Below are 14,695 nucleotides of genomic sequence, written 5' to 3'. Positions count from 1 at the left end.
TTCCTTTTATTTTTTTAATTTTATTGTGGTAAAATACATAGCAAAACGTTTGCCATTTCAACTATTTTTACATGTACAATTCAGTGACATTAATTACGTTCACCATGTTGTGCAACCATTACCACTGTTGCCATTTTTTTTCCACCACCCGTCACCAAAACTCAGTGCACCTGGAGCAATAACTCCGCCTCGCCCTCCCCCCACCGCCTGCCCCTGGTAACCACTAGTAAACTTTGGTCTCTGTTCATTTGCCTATCTAGCTATTTCACGTACGTGGGATCATGCATTATTTGTCCTCTCGTGTCTCACTTACTTCACTCCACATAACGTTCTCAAGGTTCATCCGTGTCGCAACATATATCAGAACTGGGTTTCTCTTCATGGCTGAATAATATTCCATTGTATGGATGTACCACATTGTGTTTATCGATTCATCTGTTGATGGGCACTTGGGTTGTTTCCACCTTTTGGCTATTGTGATCTTACCTGCTCCTGGGTGGCAGCCTGCAGGAGGACAGATCTCCCCCGCCTACCCTGTTTCTTCCCAGAATGGGCCCCAGCTCCCTGTCCCTGCTCCCTGCCTCGCTCACCGTTGGCTGGGCCACATGTGGCTGGGCGCCGGCGCATGAAGAAGACCTCACTGAAGCCCAGTGTCAGCTTGATTATAATGAAGCTTTCTGTGAATTTTTCTTTTTAAGATGCCAAGAAAGTGCAGAGAAAACTGCCCTCTGCAGGGGCTAAATCTGAGAGAGGTAATTCTGAGCCTGCTTCTCCCAGTAGGGAAGGTCCGTTTGTGTGTGTGGCTGTTCGTCGGCTTAAGTTTTCAGAGCTGGGAGTACCTGCTTCTGAAATGCAGGTTTCACCCACGGAGCCTGAAGATGGAACAGTCAGAATTCCTATTTCTCTTTTTGTGTGTGGTTTGATGGACCTTTCTAATCCCGCGTGTGCTGCTCATTTACTCTGCGGACAAGGGCATGGCTGAGGGCTGTTGGGGTGGAGGGTGGGGGCAGCATGTGCCGGGAGATAGCGGTGGGTGTTGGAGGTTTGCACTGTTCCTAACCCGGGTTTAGGCGTGTGTATGCATTAGTTTCCTGGGGCTGCCTAATAAAGTACCACAAAGTAGGTGGCTTAAAACGACAGGAATTTATTATCCCACAGTTCTGAAGGCCAAAGAAAAAAAAGAAAAAAGAAACCCATTGCCATTGAGTAGAACTGCCCCATAGGGTTTCCAAGGAGTGGCTGATGGATTCGAACTGCTGACCTTTTGGTTGGTAGCCAAGCTCTTCACCACTGCGCCACCAGAGCTCCTTCTGAAAGCCAGAAGTTTGAATTCAGGGTGTCAGCAGGGCCATGCTCTCTCCAAAGGCTCTAGGGGAAGATGCTTTGTTTTCTCTCCCAGCTTCTGGCCGCCTAGGCATTCCTCGATTTGCAGCTACAGCATAAGTCCGCTGCTGCCTCTGTCTTCCCACGTCCTCCCTCCGTGTCTCTTCTCCTCTTTCATAAGGACAACAATCAGACTGGATTAGGACCCGCCTTACTCCAGTGTGACCTCATGTTAACTGTAACATCTTCACAGACACTATTTCCAAACAAGGTCACATTCTCAGGTACCAGGGGTTAAGACTTCCAACACAGCTTTGTGGGGGACATGCTAATATGTAACAGCATGAAGTTCCCACTGGCATTGATTAAACGTCCGCCCTGTGAGTGACAGGCGCTGAGCTGGACAATACTTGTTACCATATCCAGTCTTCAAAACATAGCCCTGTGGGGTACACTCGCTTTCCGCATTTTCCAGATGAGAAGACAGGTTTAGGGAGGTTAAGTGACTTGCCCAAGGTCTCTCTTCAGTTAAGTGGCATGGAAAGGATTTGAAGCCCCACGAAGCCCACAGACCACCCCTTGTCCCTTGGGGCAGGACGGCAGAAGGCGGGAGGGCTGCAGAGGCAGAGAGAAGGACTGAGACCGGGAAGCAGACGCCCATCATGGTTTCTATATGTGGAAAATGAGAAAATTCTTCATTGTCCTGTCACCACAGAACTTGACTAGGAATATCCAATAGGCGTGAAAGTTCAGACATTCCAAACTGTGATGCTTTGTCGTCACTGACAAGAGATTCTTGGCACGAAGAGCTGCCCTTCTCCAGACAGGGGCCCGCTGCGTCCCGTGTTGGTTACAGATTCTTCCTCGGGCTTGGGGGTGGACGCTGCTGTGGGAAGCTCAGAGACCAGCAGTAAAACTAGCTGCGCAGGTTTTCAGAGCTGGCCCAGCATCTAGGCCAGGGATTCTGACTTGCGTGTGCTCAAGAATCCCCTGGGATCTTGGAGAAAACCAATTTTGCAGGCTTCACCCCTGAAGAGTCTGATACAACATGCTTGGATGGGGCCCAGGAATCTGCATTTTACATGTCCCACTCCACCTGGTGGCGCCAGAGATTCTGATGCTGGGGCCCATTAGCCACACTTTGAGAACCACTGATCCCATGAGACACAGAAACATCACCTACTGAAGTGCAGTGGGGGCATGGCAAGTGAAGAAATGGAGGTGCCCAGAGGAGGGCGGGACTGTTGAGGAGAGGAGAAGACCCCAGCAGCCTCCCTGGCGGGATGGCACCTGCACTGTGCTTGGAAAGGTGTGTTGGTATTTGTCTGCACTGGCATGGAGGAAGGAAATTCTAGGCAGGGCATGAAGTGGCATGGCTTGTGTGGAGAGCTAAGGACAGGTAAGCGTGGAGCAAGCGTATCATTCAGGATCAGGCACCAAAAGGGGTCCGGTGGGAAAGGGGCCTTGAACTTGCTGAATAGCTTAGAATACTCTCTGGGGGTAAGCAGTCCAGTGGTGGGGGCGGTGAGGGCAGAAGCGGGGTCCTTTGCTCTGTCACCAACATTCAGGGTAAAGGCCACGTAGAACTGCACTAGAGTTTTACACTATCACGGCCTGGAGCCTTCCTCACCGCGGGTATATAATTACTTCCGTTTTCTAGAAGAGTCCCTGAGAGGGGAAATGACTGGCCTGAGACCACACAGCCAGTTGGAGCCCTCTCTGACCCCAGAGCGGCGGGTTGGAGTTGGTCCAGTCTCCGGGAGGGGGTGTTGGGTAGTCCTGGATGACCACTCTGTTGCTTTCCTGAGAAATGGGGTGTCTGTTGCTAAGCGACAAGGCAGGGAAGAGGATACACTTCCCTAGAAATGGGCTCCAGGGCTCTCCTCCTGCTGGTTGTTTCACCTGCTTAATCCAGCCCTGCGTCCGGACGTGAGCCCACAGGACAGCAGCCCCGGGGCCTTTTCTAACTCCCCCTCCCGGAATCCTGGCCTCACCCCCTTCCTTTCTTCCTTCCTTCCCAGGTGACTCTGGAAAATCTGGGGACCGCAGTGGCTACAGCAGCCCCGGCTCCCCGGGGACTCCTGGCAGCCGCTCCCGCACCCCGTCCCTGCCAACCCCGCCCACCCGGGAGCCCAAGAAAGTGGCAGTGGTCCGCACCCCACCCAAGTCACCGTCCTCAGCCAAGAGCCGCCTGCAGACGGCGCCCGTGCCCATGCCGGACCTGAAGAACGTCAAGTCCAAGATCGGCTCCACCGAAAACCTGAAACACCAGCCAGGCGGCGGGAAGGTAAGAGCAGGCGGAGGGAGCTGAGTGTGTGCCGCGCCCCCGGGGAGGGACCGCAACTTCCCCGAGGCCCCCCCAACCTGGGACAGTTGTGGGTGGGTGCTTCAACTCCCGCCACCTGCGTGGGTCTGCTCGAAAGGGGTACTCCTCATGTAGCACCCCAACCCCCGCCTGGACCTCTTCAAGGAAGGAGAATCAGCTTATGGCTCAGTTCTTTGTCAGGGTCACCACCCAGGCGTGAGTGCTGTGTCAGTGGAGAGAAAGTACTGGTTCTTTCCTTCCCCATTTCAGCCCCGCTAATCTGACCGTATCAGAGATTACAGGGTTGTATCTCCATGGCCTGGGGGTTCTCAGAGTGGGGCACCCGCAGGGGTTCCCTACCCTGTCTTGTGTTTTAACAGGGCACAGTCTGTAGTTGGGTAGCTCTGGCTTTCATTGGATATTCACTTAGGTGAGGTTTCTCTTTAATCTTCAATTCTGGGGTAATTAGGCGGTTCCATTTTGGACGATTGATTTTTCCAGAGGCAAGTGGACACTCCTGAAATCCTTGGGCCTCCTAAAGTAGGGAAACACTAGCTTCTGAGGGCCCAAGGTGGAGGGGGCACTGGCTGCGACCCCCTTTCTCTTCTTGTTCTCGGTCTCCCTCCTCACCCAGCACCAGGGGAAAGATGGCTCCCTCCTCACCCAGCACCAGGGGGAAAGGGTAGAGAAGAGGGGGCAGAATGGGGGGCATGTAAAGGATTTTCCCGCCTCCAAGGGGGCCGACCAAGACCATGACTCCCTTGTTGAGACCACAGATGTGTTGGGCCCTCTGGGCTGGGCCGTTTTCAGGGTAGGGTGCCTCCTCGTAGGCTGGAGGAACTTCAGCAACCCTAAACCAACCTAAATCAATGTTTCCCTTTCGGTAGAGACAGCAGTCTCTCCCCACAGCGGGCAGGCGGGCAGGCGCTGTCCGCGCTGTTGATTTTATTTATTGCCACCTCAGACCCTGGGTCACAGGTGCAGGGAGGGCCTCTCAGTGGGGCCTAGGTCGTCTCCTGGCCTTTCCTGAAACCCTGCGTTTTGCTCTCTCTGGAGACTCCCGGACTTCATGTTGCCCTTTTCCAGACCTTGGGGCCCTGAAGGGTCCTCCCCAGTAAGGAGACCAGCAGCCTCTTGGGGTGAATCCCCCCTTCCTGTGGCTGGGAGCTTGGTCTTATTGCAGTGCAAGCGTCTCATTGGCTGCTGGTCTTTGGGCAATTCGGGGTGGTCCCCGCCCTCAGTATTGCCTGTCCTCCCCTTTGTAAAGACACCCCGCCCCCTTCCAGAAGGGACTCTTGGGCAGCTGCTATGGGGTGCTGGTTTGAAGTCCACGCCTCTCTGAAGCTGCTGGAGCAGAGGGACCCCCGGCGAGAGGGTTTCCACGATGGTGCAGTGGTCTCCCACCCCAGCCCACCCTCAGCACAGTGAGTGTCCTGTGAATGCCCTGTTCTCAGGCACATCTTGACCATTTGCTCTTTTTAAAAATGAAAAACAAAACTCTACACACCAGTCCTCTGCCAGAAGACTGCGCTGCTGTGACCAGTGCTGTCCTGGAGACTCACGACGCCAAAGGACCCAAACCCGCCGCCCCACCCCAGCCCGAGGGCTCCCTCTTCCTGCCCACCCTCCTGTGATCCTGCACAGCAAACACCCACCCCACTGATTGCCGCTGCGTTGCAGAAACCACGTCTTTGCAGCCCCACAAGGCTATGCTGGTGGCAAGCCCTCCTTGAATGTGTGGTTAGTTGGACTTGGTGATGTCTGTGAGTGGATGATTCAGGGAGCCAGAGCTGAAACCCTCAGCTTGGCATGGAGACCAGCTCCCCTGTTGGTCCCTGGGTTCATCTGATGCTGGCTTGGAAGGTGTGGGCACCATTTGGACCAGTTCTTTCATCTCTGCTGAGAGTAGCAGTGACAGCATTGAGTGGGGAGGAAAACTTTCCAGTGAAGGCCCCTTTCAGGGCTGAGCCCACCCCTTCCACCCCAGGGCTGCCTGTCCTGGACTGACCTGCCTCCTTGTGGCTGAGTGTGTGACTCAGTGCCCAGGAGTGGGAGGGGGAGGGCAGCGCCCTCAGGTTGGGATCTCACCTCACTGGGAGGAAATGGTACTTAAATATCTCCTGAAGGGTTAAAGGGGAAAGGGTGAGTTTTCTTGGGATTACTTAGGGGGAAGAGGGAGGACTCCCCTTAAATTCCATGAAACACCTAGACAACTGAAACAAAGAAAATCTCAGCCTTAAAAAAGATGAAGACGTTAATCTCTAGGAAAAAGGAAAAGGAAAAAAGGTATATGGGATCCTTGGAAAAGGCTTTTGAAATGATCTGTTGAGGTGTCTTGTGTATACTTCCTCTGGGCTGGACTGAAGGCTTGGTGAGTTTGAGATCTTTGTGTCCCTGTGGCCTCGTGTAGAGCCTGATATACAGCAAGTGCTCAATAAATGTTCCGCCACAACAGGGACAGAGCTATAGGAGTCTGAAGACTCACTGAACTCTCTAGAGATGATCTCATTGAATAAGGGAGAACTGGAGATGAGTCATGTCTGTAAACCTGCAGAGAACAAAAACCACAGTGGATCGATATACATCATTTGTTGGAAAAAAAATTTAAACCAGGGCTTTGAACTGGTTTGTTTCAGTTTGACCCCCGCTGAGAATTTGATTTCCACCCCACATATACTGACTCAGAATCTACATTTTAACACAATCCCCAGGTGATTCTTATGGATCTCCAGGTGATTCTTAACGTACATAAGAATCACCGGAGGATCGTGTTAAAATGTAGATTCTGAGTCAGCATATCTAGGGTAGAAAGGTAAATTCGCAGCAGGGGGTCGAACTGAAACAAACCGGTTCGAAGCCCTGTTTTAAACACCTATTTTCTTCTTTGAGCTTTTCTGTTTTCATGATTTGCTACAGTTAATGTGTGTCTTTGTCTCCTAGTACGGCTGTAACAGAATACCACAAGTGGGTGGCTATAAAGAACAGAAATGTATTTTCTCACAGCTCTGGAGACTAGAAATTCGAATTCAGGGTGCTGGCTCTAGAGGAAAGCTCTCTCTGTGTCAGCTCTGGGGGAACATCTGTCCCCTGCAGCATTCCTCAGTTCCTTGCTGATCATCAGGTGACATCTCTCTTCCCCCATTTGTGCTCACTGGTCTCTGTGTCTTATCTGCTCTTCTTATAACTCAGAAGTGATTAGGACACACCATACATACACTGATATGGCCTCATTAACATAGCATTAGATTGCATTATGGAAGGGGATTACATCATATTACATCATGTTGTATTCACAGGTAGAGGGGTTAGGATTCCAACACACATTTTGGCTGGACACAATTGAATCCATAATAATATGTGTTCTGTAACCCATAACATAATAATCCAGAAATTAATTGTATAAGTATCACCAGCATAGCCACAATTACTTGGAAATTAAGAACTTTTCCCCTGTAACTGTACTTGTTCAAGCGCATGGGTAAGGAACCTGGACATTATGTGGAGGTGCCCCAAGTTGTACTTAGAAAAGAATGCATAGTTTTAAATACTTTTGTTACTAAAAAAGAAAAAAATTAAATAACTGCAGTGTATAAATTATGTTCTTAGTTCGGGGCGAGGGGAGAATAAAAGAAAAGAAATAAGAATAAGGAAACAAAGAGCAGAAATAAATTGGAAACATGACCAGTAAAACTAAACATAAAATAGCATCAAAAGCTGGTTCCTTCCTTTATTCCTTCAGCCACTGTTTATGGGGCCCCTCTGAGTGCTAGGCCCATAGCTGGTGAGTTCCTGCCCCCAGGGCCCAGGCCAGGGGAGAAATCTGTGTAAAAGGAGCAGTTGGAGCAGCAGGAGGGAGCCCTGGTGGCGCACTGGTTAATTAAACTGCTAACCAAAAGGTTGGAAGTTTGAACCCAGCAGCAGCTTTGCGGGAGCAAAGTCCTGGCGATCTGCTCCTGGAAAGATTTCAGTCTAGGAAACCCTATGGGGCATTTCTACTCTGTCCTACGGGGTCACTATGAGTCAGAATTGACTCCGTGGCAAACAACAGCAGCAGCAGGGAGAACCAGGCAAGAGGAGAACTTGCTAGGGGAGGGGTTACCTGTGTTGTTGACTGTCACCCACATGGAGTGTTCCCTACACTGTCAGTGCCACCAAGTTAAAGAAGACAGGACAGACCCTTGCTCAGGACCGTAAGTGGCCTTTGGAAGGGCAGCCCCTGGAGAGCTCTGGGTGCGCAGGTTGGGTGGGAAGCTGCACAAGTAAATCAAGGCAGAACCAGAGTCGGCTAGGGTAGCCAGAGGGGCGCGTCATTAATAGGAGCGCTAACTGCTAATGGAGAAGGTGCCAGCAGAGGGGTTGGGGCTGCTGTGAACCAGCAGGGGGCCTCGACAAGGACGGCATTGTCCGCTAGCCAGGATGGAAGTAAAGAAGAGGGAGTGGAGGGCATCCCCCGCAGAGAGGCAGGCTCCATGGTTAGTAGGGTGAAGGGTGTGTGTGCGGTGTCCATCAGAGGCGGGGTGAGGGCCCAGCTGAGGTGAAGCTAGCAGGAGCTTCAGCCACCACTGTATGATTAGTGACTTTCTCCCAATGCCCAGCGTTGAGAAGAGAGGAGAGTGCCGTGCTGGGGTCCCAGCACAAGCTGAGGAAGCAGAGTCTTGGGTTCCAACGGGGTGAGAGAAGGAGGGGCCGGGGCCATGTGGTCAGGAGAACTGGGGAGCCCTGTGACTGGCAGTTCTACTCTGTTCCATAGGGTCACTGTGAGTCAGAATCCATTTGACGGCAACAGATTTGGTTTTGGGTTTTGGTGATCGCCAAGCGTGAGAGGCGATTGCGCAGGGGTCAAGGCCAAGAAGGGCACAGGAGCCTGAGCATGGGAGTGGCCTGCTGGTTATCTCTGAGCAGACACTACAGTCTCTTCCTCTGAGGCTGCCCAGGAGGGAGCGTTAGCCAGGCCAGCAGTTTGGATGTGAAGGTCCGGGGAAGGGCGAGAACATCCCAGAGCTGTGGGCTTCGAACGCCTTGGGCTGCAATATTCTAGATGGCCACGAGATGGCGATGGAACGCTGTAAACATCCCTCTCCAGTTTAGGTCTCAGCCCTGGGAGCTATTACTTGATTCTCCACATCGATGTTGACTTCTTTTTCTCTCTTTAAATGTGTGTGTCTGTTTTGTCTTCACTCCCCCTCCTTCCCGTCCCTCAATCTTGGTGTCTCTCTCTCTCCCCATTCACCTCTACCCACCTCTCTTTCTGATCTATTTCTGTCTCCACCCCTCTTCATGGCCTCCCTTTCCCATTCACTACAGACATAAAAGAAAACTGAAGTGTTTTTAAAAGAATTACATTTTATTAGTAAATTGCTAGTAAACAGGAAAAAAGCACATGTGTAGAACATTTATGTGGAGTCAATTAAGTGATTTGAACCCAGTGGGACTAGGCAGGTTTACCCTTCCTCTGGAACAGTGCCAGGTCAGAGCCAGGCAAGGACCCTTCTCTGGGACAGCCTGTAACCCTGAGAGCCTCTGGCCATCTCTCTGGGCATAGGATCTGTGTTTCTTCAAAATCTTAAAATCTAATCATTTTAAGGGACCTTTGGGAGATCACTGTTTAAAACCAAAAACCTATTACTGTCGAGTCAATTCCAACTCATAGCAACCCTATAGGACAGAGTAGAACTCCCCCAGAAGGTTTCCAAGGAGCAGCTGGTGGATTCAAACTGCTGACCTTTTGGTTAACAGCCAAGCTCTTAACCACTGTGCCACCAGGGCTTCTCTCTGTTTAAAGGAACAATGTAAATAAGTCTAAAGGTGACTCACTCTTCCCTGTTACCTGATCTCTTTGGCCAGTTGGCTTAACCGGCACTAGGTAGGTTTTCCCGTGTCATTTCCTGGGCTGACCGCCCTGGACTTGAAGAGAGGCTTGGTGTGGGTACACGGAGCCCACCTCAGGTTAAAGTCTCACGGGAACACCCAGCAGCTACTCCCAGCCCTCAGCACTGGGCCTGTTAACCCTGACGAGGAGAAAACTGGCCCAGAACGCCACGTGGTGCTGGAGACAGGCTGAGCCAGAGACAGCTCACTGTCCTCAGCTAGGCCACCCTGGGAGCGCCCGTGGGGAGAGGGCAGGCCCAGAGACTCGGAGCAGGGAGGGAGGGCTGGTTCCCTGTGGGCCAGCCCTGAGAGACTTGAGCCCAGATGGAACTAGAGCATGATCTAGTGAGGGTCTGGGACTTCTTAAGGCCCTCCAGGTCAGGGATTAAACCAAAGTAGACTTGCCCTCAGCCCCACTCCAGTCCCAGCCTCCCTTCTAGGGTCAAACCCTGACCTTAGGAATTTCTCCCCTGACTAGGGGTCCCCCGGATCAAAATGTGGAGCTTCCAAAATTATTCTCTCCTCTGATGGGTATTTCCAGTATCCACAGCTGAGGCACAATATACATTGCAATATATATTAAGTTTCGGGATTCTGATTATGCCAACCAGTGCCTTTCTTTCCCCTTTCTGCAAATCTGGAATTCTGTAAAGGGTGTTTACTTAACATGAGCACTAACAGTAATTCAGATCTGTTTTGTAAATATCCTTGTGTCTATTGCCAAATTCCACAAAAGCTTGTTGCTTTTTTTGTGGGGTTGAAGAAAAAGCCGCATGAAAAAAAAAACACCTACGTATGCTGCAGACCTTGTATTATTGCTTAATGCCCCTTGATAGACTCATTTGATGAATTTCTTGTTCAGATTAGTACAGAAAACAACATTGTCTTCCTTGAAAAACTAGTAAGTTTACTTTATCAGATAGACTTATGTAACCCATCATTTTTCCCTTTCTCCCTTGGCTTCCAGGAAGCTCAGAGCTCAAAGTAATGATCAGTCTTGTAATTGTCAGTTTAGGTCACCTCTGCTTCCTTTAACATTATGCTTTAAACGTTCTGTTTTATTATTGTGCCTTAAAAAAAAAAAATTCTAAACTGCTTCAATTCCTTTCTGAAAGCAGGCAAATCTGCTTCTGGGAAATTTATGAATAAAGAATGATCCCAAAGAAAGAGTTCTTGTGGGACTTCTTAAAATCTGAGGGTGACACAAGTTGATTCAAAGACATTATGCAGAGGGTGACAGGGACTCCAGCAGCTCTAAGGTGCTGTGTAAGAATGCCCAGTCCACCTCCTCCTCCCAGCTCCAGACCGGGCTGAGGTGGTATCCTGGTCCCTCCTCACTGGCAGGAGAGAAGGTCAGTGCTCGCCTAAAGGAGTGTTGTTTTTATTGGGTTCATGAGGCAACAGCCTTGAGGACAACCCAGGTGCAACTCTGTTGGCACACAGGTAGGCCGTGGCAGGCAGAAACACCTAGATCTAGGTTCTCGTGTGGGTTCTGCCGCAGAGTTGAGAAAGTCGCTGAGCCTCTCTAGGCTGCAGGTGACCTCATCTGTAAGACAGGAGGATGGTAGGGGAGAAAGGGGAAGTGGAGTTAGGTATCTATCCAAGCTTTAAAGGAGAAACGGTTTTTACGCTTAAAAACCAACCAGAGAAGAGCCTACAAAGGAAGAATTTGCCCGACCTAAAGGATCTCGGGCATCTGAAACAGCAGCCCCAACCAAGTTCAAAGGCAGCAACTGAGATTGCAGGGCTATTTCCAAAATCTCAGAAACCAAGCTGGCAGTGCTGATTCTTAATTGGGAATTCCAGGTGGCAGATATTTCTGTCTGTGATTAATAAAAACTGAGGCACACTATTTCTGGTCATGGGTTGGATCATTACAGACCTAGCAGACAAAAATCTAGACTTTTTCAACTTTATCTCTGGACCATGGTTGCCTGTTTATTCCATAGCTTTTAGGCAAATGGAGTAAAATTCATTCTTCACCAAAACATTAATATCCCCATACCTCCCTGGTGACCGGAGAAAGAAAAAACAAAAAAAACCCTGCCTTTCTTCCATGGCACCACTGGGTGGGTTTGAACCACTGACCTTTAGGTTAGTAGTCAAGCACAAACTGTTTGCACCACTTCAGGACCTCTGGAAAAAAGGTTGCTGTTAGGTGCTGTTGAGTCGATTTTGACTCATAGTGACCCCATGTTACAGAGTAGAATTGCCCCATAGGGTTTTCTAGGCTGTAATCTTTACAGAAATAGATCTCCAGGTCTTTCTCCCAAAGAGCCGCTAAGTGGATTCAAACCACCAACCTCTGGGTCAGCTGAGTGCTTAACTGTTGTGCCACCAGGCAGGGCTCCTTGGCGAAAGAAGAGCCTCCCAGAAATCCAGTCAAATCATTACCACCTGGGCCACACTTGCTTGCAGAAACGCTAAGAACAATTGGGAACAGGCTCAGCTTCCTCTCAGCACCTGGTAGAAGGTGTACGGGGGAAGAGGGCGGTTGGACAGGGGGGAGGGGAAGGCGCTTAGCCGTCTCCCATGAGACAAAGCTCTTATGAAGGGGAGTCTGTGTCTTCTCCACAAAGCCACCTGGGTCCCACCCACGAGGTCTGTGATTCCCACACCTGGCTATGCATCAGAATCACCTGCAAGATGGTCAACAGTCTAGACACTTCTGCCAGACTCAAGGTTCTGATTAATTCTAGGCCAGCAGTGGGGTCTGGGTTGTTTTTTTTTTTTAAATATCCGCAGGTGATTGTAATGCTTAACAGGTCTTGAGAACAGCCACATGAAATTCTTGGTGACTGCTCGGGTGGGTCTGATGGGTGTGTGGATGAAGACGCAGGTGGGACTTTGTATTTATTTTTTTCATGTCACTGAGCACATTTTTCACTCCATTCCAACCTAGGGAACTTTCAGTTCTGGTTTACAGTTTACAGGCATCCGAGGTGCTTTCTAGTGGGGTGTCCGTGATGCAGTCCTTTTGTAAACCGAATAATTGCCTCCTGAGGAATCTGTTTTGTAAACCCCAAAGCTGTAAGGTGGGGCCCACCTCACATCACCTGCCTTTCTGGAATGCCTTCCTGGGGCAGCCCTCTCTTCCCGTGTCATCCTGAAAGTCAATCTCTTTGGCTTCCATTGGGAGGGGTGACTTGGAGTCCCATGACTCCTCAGAAACCCAGACGACCCCTGCAGGGGGGCCTCGTCTCCCCCGCTGAAGTCAGAGAGCAGAGTCTGTTAGCACAGAGCAGTGGTCCGGGGGTGCGTCACTCATCCTTTTTTCTGGCTGTCAAAGGTGCAGATAATTAATAAGAAGCTGGATCTTAGCAACGTCCAGTCCAAGTGTGGCTCAAAGGATAATATCAAACACATCCCAGGAGGCGGCAGTGTGAGTACCTTCACACGTTCAATGCACCGTACTGTGGTTTTCTTTTTTCAGAAGTGCCGTAAGTCTATGTACTTGTGAGACATTGCATAGAATAAATCATTCTCAGGCTTGGGACATAGCTGTGTCCCCCACATAAGTATAGCCCAGGCTCCTCAAGTCCCACACTGGTGTCCACTGTTCTCAGAAACCCCTTCACCATATTCTAGGAAAGGAGTCCCTTCAATTATGGGTCTCCTGGCCTGCACGGACTGCATGGGCAGAATAGGAAAAGGGATTGATCCTCTCTCTGCCCCCCCCCGGGAGTCCGGGTCCTCCGAGCATAAGACCTATCATGGACCCCACTCACTGCTCAGCACCTGCCTCCAGGGGTCCCCCAGCCCCTGCTTGAGGTTGGGGTGGTCTCCATCCTCCCCCTCCCCCGGGCAGGTTCACCTGGCATGTTTCCACTGTGAACACTGGCCTGTCTCTTCTGACAGGCAGGCACAAAGGTCTTACTGCCCCACCTGAGGGCAAAACACGTCTGTTCAGCTCTGTTTTCTGCATTGCAAGGGATGAGCCGACCCCCAAGCCTCTCAGCTCTCCTTTAAAACCAGCTCCAGCCTCACCGGCAGGTGCAAAAGCAGCAGACAGCAGTGTGCCCCCTCGGCCTGCCTGAGGAGGTTTGTGGAGAACCTGCTTTTGGCCCTGAGCCTCAGTTCACAAAAGGCCCTCTTTCAATGTGGCTTCCTCCAAATGTCCCTAGGGTCCCAACTGTGTCCCCAGTGGGGTGTGTCCCTGTGAGATTCATATGTAAACGTGGTGTTGGGGACTCGAATCCTCACGTCCCACCTGCCCACGTGACCCACTCAGATTCCCTGTCGTCCTCCGGGTCCACATTCACCTCTGGGTGCGAACTTCACCTGGAGGCTCAGCCCTTCTTTCCTAATGCCCTCCTCAGTCCCCAGCCCCTCTGGGCCAGCTGTAAACAAACATTTAAACACACTGGGAGCTGGAGGTTCAAGACCTGAGGTCCCCCCCAAGGGAGGGTGGTTTCTGAAAGTGGCATCTCGCTCTGGGGGAGCTCTTTCTCCAGAAGATGCACAGCCTGGGCCTGCACAGCATCCAGTCCAGCCCAGAGGGTTTGTTCTTGCAATGTGCTGCTGCCTCTGGCCCTGACCGTGGGGTCCTGACTCTGCACTGAGCCCTCTCCATCCCGGGTAGCAAGTTCTTCCTGGCAGCGGCTGCATGGTGCTTTATTAACGCCTCCTCACAGTGTCTGCTGGTGTCCCCTGTATCCCCCACCCCTGCTCTCCTGCCCCACCCCGCCCATGGTGATGCTCTCTGGGTGTGGGTCCTGTTCCAGCTGTGACTTCTGGTTCTCGGCTCCACTGTGGACAAGGGGCTCAGGCCAGAGGACCAAGGCCTTGTACTTGGGGTTGACTCAGTCTGGACTGCCGGCAGGAAGTTGTGTTGGGGAGCCACGCCACGGGCTTCAGCTCCAGTGGGCCGCAGACCACAGTCCTGAGCCGATAGCTCCATGAGCAGAAGCTGGGGGAGTGTGGGGGCAGCACAGGCCTTCCCACTAGTGATGGCTGAGGGAGCTGCATGCAGTGCAGGGGACTCCCTCGGGGGCACCAGGCATCTGTCCTGCACTCCCTGCCAGTCCGTGACTTGGCAAAGGGCCGCAGGATACCCCGTGCTGGCCCAAGCACTGTCCTTGGCCTGTAGCCACTGCTTGTTCGCAGTAGGAGTCCTCACAGAAAGTTCTTCTCCTGGTGCAAGGTTCTGGCTACAGACAAGTATGCATCGTCAGCCTCGGCCTCTTTAGTGGGTTCCTG

At 51.4% G+C, this 14,695-nt stretch overlaps 2 protein-coding genes across 9 annotated transcripts in view; both read left to right on the top strand.

Annotated features, from left to right (window-relative positions):
- The window catches only part of MAPT (microtubule associated protein tau), a 55,768-nt gene that overhangs the window by 31,015 nt on the left and 10,058 nt on the right, over positions 1-14,695 (top strand). For 4 of the 8 annotated variants that reach the window (XM_004374256.1, XM_004374254.1, XM_004374253.1 and 1 more), the window contains 2 exons: positions 3,345-3,610; positions 12,786-12,878. In XM_004374256.1, coding sequence (XP_004374313.1) covers positions 3,345-3,610; positions 12,786-12,878 — 359 coding nt within the window. Of the gene's footprint in view, positions 1-698; positions 753-3,344; positions 3,611-12,785; positions 12,879-14,695 lie in introns of all 8 variants that reach the window. The other 4 variants (XM_004374258.1, XM_004374257.1, XM_004374255.1 and 1 more) reach the window with 2 other exon arrangements.
- STH (saitohin) lies at positions 4,937-5,595 on the top strand. The gene is given in 4 exon segments (XM_012554875.1): positions 4,937-5,052; positions 5,326-5,380; positions 5,382-5,459; positions 5,461-5,595. Coding segments are annotated over 4 exon segments (384 nt in total).

This window comes from Trichechus manatus, unplaced genomic scaffold, assembly GCF_000243295.1.
Source record: "Trichechus manatus latirostris isolate Lorelei unplaced genomic scaffold, TriManLat1.0 scaffold00028, whole genome shotgun sequence".
Taxonomy (NCBI): Eukaryota; Metazoa; Chordata; class Mammalia; order Sirenia; family Trichechidae; genus Trichechus; species Trichechus manatus.
Note: the sequence above shows the minus strand (reverse complement) of the source record. Positions and strands in the feature narration are given on the sequence as shown.